The following is a 10,640-nucleotide window of genomic DNA, read 5'->3' as shown; positions in this document are numbered from 1 at the left end:
TTTTTCACAGGGTAGATGTCAATTTGGCTGACACTCTTAAAGATGTGGTAGTATCTGGAATGTTCTAATGGGGGTGGTTCAGCTACCTCTGGTGCCTTGGAAACAGGTGGCAAGGAAAAGACAGCTTGGTGAGAGGCAAGAGAGTCCCACTGGATCTGGGCAGCTCTCATACATTATTCTCTGGACTTTTTCTTCTGTTATTCTGGAACCCTCAGGAATGTCTGGTCTCTGCTTTGCTGTGGTAATAAGGGAGAGGACAAGTTCCTTCTTCAGGGCCAAACACGATAGTAGGAAGAAGTCACAGCCCAAGATGACAGTGCCCAAAGAAGCATGCAATGACCAACCAGAGGAGAATCCTCTGCCTCACTGTTTCAAATAAAGTAGAAAAATACTTGCGATTCTGTTCCTAAGATCTACCTCTGCCACAATGAGCGCCTCTCAAAACCTCACGAACCACTTTTGCCAGGCAAGACGCTATCAATTTGGGGTTAAAAATAATAAGGCAGATTCTCACTGGTTTTCAAGTATTTAAAAAAATGCACCCATATTTTTGGGGGGCAGGTTCTAGAAGAAAACATTTCCACAGAAAAGCGAAAATTCTAGGATTTTGATGAGTCCTTTCTGATGAGTCCTTTCTGTTAATTCTAGGAAATTTTCCTTCTCCTTTCTGTTAATTCTAGGAAAGTTCCTTCAGCTGGTGAGAGGGAACTGAAATTCACAAAAGGTATGTGATTTTTAAAAGTCTTTAAAACACACCTGCTGATAGAAAATGGGGTCAATAAAAAGTCTAAAGAAACAAAAGAATTGCTGCCAATGGGAAGAAGAGGAAAAAAGAAAAGACATGGAATGAGAGAAGAAAAGAGTAGGGGAAGGTTCAAAGAGCCAGAAGTTCACAGGCAAGAAGAGAGGGAAAATTCAACCAGGCAAGTAGGTTTATAAAAATTTTTATAAACAATCAATCATTTCTATGCCTAATTTTTCTAAGCATATACTTTCACCTCATCAAATAAATTATGTAAATCTAAACAGCATGAAAAAGCAACTTTCAACATTTTAAAGAAAAAATCCAACTATTAAAATAATCATACCTTTCTATTCCTGTCTCTCACACACATGCACACATACACCCCACTGAACAATGCAGATACAAGGAAGACAGCCTTGCATAAAACTAAAGAAAATGTTGAATCATTACTTCTCTCTCAAACTCCTTTCTAGATTTTATTACCATTTCTCTACAATCTAACAACAAAAATAACGGAAAGTGAAATTCAACCGAAATGCTACCAGGAGTATGATTCCAGTGTTAACAGGAATAGAAGGAGGAAAGACAATTCAGTTTAAAGTTCTATAAAAAAAGATTTGAAGCTGACAAAAATCAAAACGATTAGTTGTTAAGACTAAGACATTGCACTCTAATTCTATGTTGACACATTATCTAGCAGTTCTACAAATGAGGAACTACTGTTAATCTTTCAACTACACATTCATTCGAAAACTCAAATAGTTAAAGTCCTAGGACTGAATCTCATAAAAAATAAATAAAAACAATGTGTATTTCATGAATGCAAAGTAAACAGGTGTATTCAACTGCACTATACAGAGGCAATATATAGGAGAAAAAAAGTGTAAATGCCCTGGACAAACTTTCAGTCCTGGAAAAAATAAATATCTAAAACAAATTTTCAGTCCTGGAAAAAATAAATATCTAAAACAGAATATAAGAAACACTAGCAGAAATAATGGGTGTTTCTTTTGGCAGAAGAAATGATGCAACACAAAGATAGTTTTAAGAACTATGGTAGTGCACAGGGAGATCAGCTCTGTGCTTTGTGACCACCTAGAGGGGTGGGATAGGGAGGGTGGGAGGGAGGGAGACGCAAGAGGGAAGAGATATGGGAACATATGTATATGTCTAACTGATTCACTTTGTTGTAAAGCAGAAACTAACACACCATTGTAAAACAGTTATACTCCAATAAAGATGTTAAAAAAAAAAAACTATGGTAGTTAAAGTTCTAGGCAAAATAAACATTAATTAGCAACAAATCAAACTTATGGCAAAACAAAGTTTACTTTCATGGTTTATTAATACAGACTTATCTGGAGAATGTCAATGTGGCTTAACTCCAGTTGTTAAATGTTCATTCAGTCTTAATCAAACAGTAAAGGAATTTTTATTTGCACAATCTATATTGTCAGCATTATTAGATCTGATATAAAATGTTTGGGGTAGAGCCCTTTCCTTTAGCGAGAAAATAAATTCAACAATAATCTTGTATCCTTTCCAGGATTATACCTTCGGAAAACTTAAAATAGGTAATAAACCTGTATATATTTAGGTAAATAAATCTCTTCTCTCACATTAAGAAGAAGTACAACTAAACACTACTGACTGGAAAACATGGGACTTTCTGGATATGTTAAATTGTACAACTCTGATACTAAAGCAACATGAAGTAGCATTTATCTCCTTAGCTTTTCTAAAGCTGCTTAATCCAAATGGCACTGCATGTATATATATATGTTGGTACATACATATATGTGCTTGGGCACTAGTAAGTAGCATATTGGGTAGCAGTTACTGAAAATTGAGGCAGACAGGCTAGCCTCAGGGGCCTTATGAACATCTGTAATAATCTGCTTAGGAAGAGGTAGGTCAATTTTTATTCATATCCTAAAAGTCCCAGGCTGATCTAATATCAATAGACCTGAGCTTTGTATGAAATATGCCTAAAACCACAAAGTTTTTGGCCTATGGATCACATTTCAAAGAGCCTTCACATATGCCCAAAGCATGATTACACAAAGGTGGGAAACATTATTATTACTATTATTTTACATAGTAGGAGCAAAGAACTTCATAGACATAAATAAATGCCTTTTGAAGCATATAAAATGTCTGTCATTCAGGTCAGCTCAAATATTACCTCAGAGGTCTTCCCTGACACCCCACCCAGAAAACTGCTCTACCATATCACTCTTTTATTTTCCTACCACCATTCTCTGAAATATCTTGTTCCTTCATCTATTAATTTGTTTATTGTCTAGTTGTAGAATTAAGGCTCTAGGAGAACAGAAATCCTGTATATTTTCTTCACCACTGTATTTCTAGTAGATCTGGGCACAATTATTTAAATAAATAATTAGTTGAATAAATTAATTTCTCAGTGTACATGACAGATCAAAAAATACCAAGAAATAGAAAAGCAATCTTTTCCTCTTTCTATAACATATATGTATACCTATACACATATATACACAGACATACACTTACCTGGCCTACAGCATAGGTGTTTCTGTTTTTTAAGGCACATTATTCAAAATCAGAGGTGGAATATTTTGTTGCTTTAAAGAAAAATAATATATGTTGCAGTAAAAATTATTCAAGCCTATTTAAATTGAATAACTTTGATGGGAAAATAGTTTAATATTTTTGGTAAATAACCCCAAAACTACCCATTAAAGACAATGTTTCTCCCACAACTTTTACATCATTTAAAAATAATCAGATAAAACAGCTTTAAACATGGTAATTTATTTTATGCAGTTGTTTAAATCCATTGTTTAAAAATGTTCAAAAGGCACTTTAAAAAACATATTTAAAAACACATTTTTCTGACTTATTGGTGATCACTTAAAATAAGCAAGTCACCAGACATTTTTAAATCATTCATGATATTACCTTACATAATTTTTAAATTCCAAAACATAAAACGTTCACTGGGTAATATAACACACTGCTTAGCAGTAAGATTAGTTTCCCTCTAATAATATACTTTATATGGATTATTAATTTGCAGGGCCCTGCAAAGTTATTTAAACTTAACACATATAAACTAAAAACTAGAGAGGTAAAGGAATTGAAATAGAGCATTATTCAACTCTGAAACTAGTTTCAGAGTTGGTTTCTCTAAAGAGAATTTATAAAATTTCTTATTCTAATTTGAATTAAATCTCTATTTCAACTCCAATATATAAACATAAGCCATCTTTTAAAAAATCAATAGAGGTTACATTTAGCACAAAATAAACCACAGGTTGTCCCCTAGATTTCTTAAGTATGTTTCTGTCAGGCCTACTATAAATAAGTAGAGAGATGAGGCAAATGAGGTTTTTTTGTTTGTGAAAAGGGGAATTTGGGAAGTAGTAGAATCCAAATAATTTTACTTCATTTAATTGTATATCTAGCATTAGTTTAACATTGTAGACTTTTAAGTAGGTCAAGTATCCTGAGAGCCAGCAGGCATTATTCTTAGACAAATTTTTACTTCCAATCTCATAGGGAAACCTAACGTTAATAGGTATAAAATAATGTAAGTGATACATACAAACGCTAATCACTAATAACAGCCAAATTAACCTTGTGAAGGCAGAATTAAGAGTAGTTAGAAAATGGAAGTTAGTTATCAAGGAAATAAAGAAGGGCAATAAATACAAAGAAGCAGAAATTGTCAGAGAATATTCTAAAGAAATGAAAATTTAAATGAATAAAAGGGTAGACTTGATCTAATCAATCAAATGAAGGATTTTTCAAGCCGCAACCTGGTAATACTACAGTATAACGGGCTCAAGGAAGTGAAAAATTAAAACTCAAACAATTATGAAAATAACCAGTTAGTAAATTTAATGCTCAAATCCAATTACCATACTTAAAAAAAAAATTGGTCAGTGATTTATTTTCGAATCTTCTTACAGTAACAAAAACTCCTCTGAAGTTTATTTGAAAACAAATAATTAAACTCTGGGATAAAAATCTGCTTTGTATCGTCTATGAACTTCCCACTTGAAAATACAAGTATATATTGGAGAACGTAAAATAGCAAAAGCCTGTTTTGAGACCATACTAAAATCATTTACCCAGATGACAAAAATCTTAAAAGACATTGAATCTTAAAAGTCATTATCATCATGAAATCTGGTTTTATGCGCTCTATCAAATACTTGGAGAGTTTTTTTGCTTTATTAGGTCCTATAGGACAGTCAACTGATTCTTGAAAAGTGATGAAATTTTGATAGTATGAATTGGCAGAAAAACAGTCTGCACATTATAAAACAGTACTTTGCTACCTCTCTTTAAAATTTTTTTACTAACAATTGTGGACATTTTTTATGACATTCATTTAAGTATGCTTTTAATGAATTAATATATACTTACTAGTATTTACTGAAACTTTTCTGCCCCAAAATGAAATTACTAAACTTCATATTTTACTGTGGGCCCTGATATTAGTAACTGAAGAAGCTAAAGAATTTTGCCAAAATGAATTATCCACTGACCCTTCAAATTATCTTTAGTTTTTTACATTTACTATAGTGTGATGCTAAACTACACTCATTTAAAACATGCTTTATCTAAATTTTTGAAAGATAACCTTACTTATGGGGCTAGTAATCCTCAGCGCGTTCCAAGGATGATTTGCATCAGAATCACCAGGTTTTAGGGGAATGCTGAATAAGACTCACCTGGAGGGCTTGTTTAAACATAATTGTTAGCCTCTACCCCTAGAGTTCCTGATTCGGTAGGTCTGGGGTGAGACCCAGGAGAGGATGCATTACCAACAAGTTTCCAGGTGATGCTGATACTGCTGGTTGGGACCACACACTGGTGGAGAACCAGTGCCCAAGGGTATCTGGTAAGAATGCATACTCCCGGGTCCCATGATAGAATCAAAATTTCTGGAATTGGGGTCTTGAAATCTCCGTTTTAACAAGCTCCCAGGCAAGAATATAATAACCACTATTTAAGAACCACTATGACAATTTGGCTGGTTAATTTGACTACTGCTGGCCAATGTATCACGCCATTAAGTAAAAATGGAAATAATGCTAACGATTAACCTCAAGGCTAACATGGGGCAAAGAACACACAGTCTTCGAGTATAAATCCTAGCTCTGTTACTTAGTAGCTTTCTGACAGTGGAAAATGACTTTAGTTTTCTGAGCCTCAGTTTTCTCATCTATAATATGGGAATAACCCCCAATTTGTGAGGATTAACACAGAGTATCTAAGCACATTACCTGCCATACAGTAGGCATCAAATAAAAACTAGCTATTACTTATTATAAGAAATGTATGAGATATTTCCTTTAATACCTGATTTGATTAAAGCAGATTTCTCATTTATTTAAAACAAATATTTACACTCCAACGTAAAGAATAATAAGAAAACTTTATACTTAGCACTCCATACTCTGGGCCAAACAGTGTTTTTAAAAGCCATACACATTTTCACTCATTTAATCCTCATAAAAATCCTGTGAGGTAGGTAGTATTATCGTCCCTAGTTTACAGATGAGGGAATTGAGGCACAGAGAGATTAAGTAAATTGCTCAAGGTTACAAAACTAGTGATGGAGCAAGAATTTAAACCCAGGCAGTCTGACTTCAGACCCCAGGATTCATCACAATGTTGATTTCCTATGAATCAATTTTAAGGTTTTTGGATGTTTATGGTAAACCATTTATACTTCTAGTACAGAAAAGTAGCATGTATGGACTGCAAATAAATTCCTATCCATACCAAGGTAAAGAGTTATTCAAAGAATAGAATGAACGCCTTGAAATTTTGGCAGATGATATAATCATGAAAATAACAAAAAACAATTCAATTGGTAAAAACTGGTATAAGTTTTCACTATATTGACAGAGTAATCCATAATTGGCCACTAAGATGAACATCCTCTCAAATATACAACTGAAAGAGGTCATGGTTTTGACATGTTTTGGCACAATAAATATAAACGATTTAGCTAAGCAGCAGAATCAATGGCATGACAGCCACATAAAACTAGCATAATGATAAAACATAAGAGAAATGTAAATTATTTGTAACATTTAAGATAATCTTATGGAAAGTCTGTAAAGTATTCTGTTATGATACACTCAGATGATATTGCTAAAGACAACAAAAATTTAAAATTTAAAATTTTCTTTCCTTCCAGAAATTCTTTAAATAGAGGGTCACTAAAATTAGAACAAAACATTTATGAATGTGTTTTTGATGTCCTCAAGACTGAGCTCTCTTACAACTGTCCATTGGCAAAACAATCATCCCCAAATAAGTCAAAATTCAGGCTGTTATTCGTAAACTAAGTATTTGGTCTTTTAATATCTGACGTATTTCAATTTGTTTAAGTCCTCTGCGTTTTTAAATTTTTTTAATTAACTCTGGTCAAAATCTCACAAATTATTTTGCCAGTGTAACTAACAGCCACCTCAGAGCCTGAAAATGAATCTCAAAACTCTGCTTTAAACAAGTTATGAAAGGCACAAACAAGTTCTCATCTCTCAACAGGATGAGAATGAAAGGAACTATAATTATGTAGTTGGACAGTTTTAAATAATCAGTTAAAAATGTTACATCGTGATTCCTGAGAGTGGCACTAATATAAGAAAAGCATCCCCAAATAGCATTACATTTACTATTTATTAGTTACCCATAATTAACAATGGGCAAATTTTGGAATAAAATATTTAAAAATGCATGTTTACAGAATGCTATTAATACTTTCAGTAAATAAATATTAATAGTTGAGAATGGCATTCAAGAATGGTTAAACATGTTTACGAAAGAGACAACGGGGACTCAGTAAAAGATTAACTATTAATTAGAACCAAGTATATAATACAGTCAAGGCCCATGATAATTTCAAAATGTGGTTTTATTAATGCACTTTAGGTCAAGTGCCATTCTTATTCTACCTTATTCTGGAAGAAATACTGCCAATTATAAATAGTCACAGCAAAATTTTCATTAGACAAAAGTTGCATGTGTGTGTGTGGGGGGGGTTGGTTCATTTATATCATACTGCAAATATAAACTCATGTTTTGAGTTTACAAACAATACTGAGCAACAATATTTCCTTCTAAATTTTCTTTAAGGCAGATCTGTGTAGCATCGTGTGTGGGTTACTAACAATGGTACAGTGTAGTTTTAGCAAATTTAACTGTTTTAGTTTCTCAGTGAAAATAATACATGTGGTCAGGAACAGGCAACAAAATCTCTTCTAGTTCCTCTGCCTGGCCACCATTTTAAAAACACAAGTTTTTCATATATGTATATATATTACTGTATCAAAACACATTTCAATAGACTTCACAGCTCACTTAAAGCTTCAGTTTATAGTCATTCATATGAAAAATTTCTAATATGGAATGTTCACTTAGAAAGAATTCCTCACTGGGATTCCAGTGTTCTATATCAGAAATGGAGAAGTTCTTCTTCAGTGCAATGCTAGACATTTTACCTCTATTCATTTATGTTTTTCTTTCAAGGGCTCCTGATTTACTTTTTTATCTTCATTTTTGTATGTTTGACTTATTTCCTTTAGCATCTTCTCAGGTAAGGCAGGTTGATATCTGTATAAATAACCATATGGACGAAGATGATAAACGAGGTATTCTAACTCATACATAGTTGCAGGATCAACATAGTGAAAAGAAACTGCAAGATCAGAACAGCAACCAGGACCCTAAAAAAGTAGTGGAAACAGGTATTATTAATAAATAGCACATTGTTAACATACAATATTCAAATACTGATAAAGGAAACACTAATTTTAACAGAATCCAAGCATTAAGCCTGGCAAAGTTAAGCAGAGGCACATAATTTATTAGACCTGTGAAAGAAACCAAGAGTTTTCAGAGTTCCCAATGATTTAAAATCAAACATGAAGTTGCTGAAGTATATCTAACTGAAACAATATTCTCTCGTGACCTATGAATTGCAAAAAAAGAAAACGCTTGAGACCTCTTCAAATAAAAGGGTCAGCTATACAAAGGATAAAGCTCTATTTCTCCAAGTTTTGCTTTCTCTTCATAACTTTCTCACTATGAAGTTTTGCTTGGCTCAGCCTCAGAAAGACACCTTTGGAACATTCAATGACTACAAAGCCTTGCCCAGTATGTGTCTGCAACCTAATACTTCATCGATACATCAACCCAAACAGTATAGTATTTAAGAGAGGAAGTGCTGAGTCACACCTAGGTTTGAGTCTAAATTTTGCCTACTAGTATATAATCTTGGGCAAGTTACTTAATCTCTATAAGCTTCAACTTCCCCATGTTCAAAAGATGCTTAAAGGAGACAACGTGTGTCACACACTTGGTACCACACTTTACCTTTAGTAAATGCCCAATAAATGTTAGTTACTACTGACAGAATTATCAAGTTCAGGTGGCCCTCAGTAAGTAGGTCAAAGTTAAACCTTTGTTCAGTTATATAATTCTCATAGATTTCTAATAGAGTTGGCATGAGAGCAGATTTAAATAAAACAAGACAAAAACAAAATAACAAAAATACAACAAACATACAAAGAGGAATGAAAAAGCAAGAAAATAAAGAAAACAGAAATTTAAAAAACTGGTCCCAGACTTAAATAGTCACGAGGTCATCTGGGGGTCAGAATTGGTATCTGGAGACTGTTTCACTCAGATGACTCCAAGAAAACTTAAGTCTCTAATGTCTTTGCAGGGACCCAGGGAGAAAAACAGTCTGGCAAGTTCCCAGAGAAGATTCATATTGACCTATTTAATTGAACATTTAATAATTCATGTTTGGAAGTATGTAGCTTACAATGCAGTAAAAATCATTAAGACATTGTCCACTGTATTTTCTCTGACCTTTCCTTTGAAACAAACACTGGATATGTGGGTTTCTTGGACCACAATGTAGATGCTGGAAAATTATCTGGTGCCTACTTTTTACATCTTTAGGGAATTTAAGAATAGGAACAAATATGAAAAGTAAACAGATAAGTCAACTTGTGATAATGAAACCAGCTCTGTCCAGTAGATATATGTGAGCCACACAATGCAATAGCCATACTTAAAAAGTAAAAATAAGTGAAATTAATTTGAATATATTTTAACTGAATAAATCTATATTATTTTCTTAATATTCAATAGGTGATCAATATACTTAAATTATTGATGAAATCATTCTTTTTATTTGTGCTAAGTCCTTGAAATCAAGTATAACTTTTATACCTGAGCACATCTAAATTTTGATAGCCATACTTCAAACACTCAATAGTCATATGTGGTTAGTGGCTATGATAGTGGCCAATGCATAGTAAACTAAAGACTAGAACAAGAGTGTTTAATATTAAATTACTGATCCTCTCTGGAAGCAATTTTATATAACTCTGAAATATTGCAATAATATTTTTGATAAGATTTACTGCATTAATTGTTATACTCTATTGTGCTGTTTTTTTACTGGATGGCCAGGATACTGTTATTATTAAGCCTTATAAGCAATAAAAGGCTATAAAAAACAGCTAAAATTATTAGAAATGAAATACATAGTTCTTTGCATATGATTATGGATACCCCAAAAGCTCGAGAGCAAAATCATCAGAAATAAAAAATCCAGGAACAGAGCCGGATTTTAAAGATACTTAAAAAAAAAAAAAAAAAAAAAAGCTTTCATGTATATACTAGTTAAAAAGTTTTAAGAAAAGAGCCCAAGTAGAAGAGTAACAAAAATACTAAAAACCTAGGGAGATACTTAAGAAATAAAGATTTACCTGAAGAAAAGTATAAAACTTTACTAAGGGACCTAAAAGGAACTTAAAAAATCCTGGGCAAAGATGTCCACTGTTCCTAAATTAATAAGTTTATACATAAGAATAAA

General features: G+C 32.8%; 1 protein-coding gene across 4 annotated transcripts in view; it reads right to left on the bottom strand.

The window, feature by feature from the left end:
* Positions 1 to 3,277: 3,277 nt before the first annotated feature.
* The window catches only part of C1GALT1 (core 1 synthase, glycoprotein-N-acetylgalactosamine 3-beta-galactosyltransferase 1), a 41,857-nt gene continuing 34,494 nt past the window's right edge, over positions 3,278 to 10,640 (bottom strand). For 3 of the 4 annotated variants that reach the window (XM_007106911.4, XM_007106910.4, XM_028490035.2), the window contains one exon: positions 7,931 to 8,475. In XM_007106911.4, the coding sequence (XP_007106973.1) occupies positions 8,257 to 8,475 (219 nt within the window). In that variant the 3' untranslated portion in view covers positions 7,931 to 8,256. Of the gene's footprint in view, positions 3,349 to 7,930; positions 8,476 to 10,640 lie in introns of those variants that run through there. The other variant, XM_055085017.1, reaches the window with a different exon arrangement.

Source organism: Physeter macrocephalus, chromosome 5 (assembly GCF_002837175.3).
Source record: "Physeter macrocephalus isolate SW-GA chromosome 5, ASM283717v5, whole genome shotgun sequence".
Classification (NCBI taxonomy): Eukaryota; Metazoa; Chordata; class Mammalia; order Artiodactyla; family Physeteridae; genus Physeter; species Physeter macrocephalus.
Note: the sequence above shows the minus strand (reverse complement) of the source record. Positions and strands in the feature narration are given on the sequence as shown.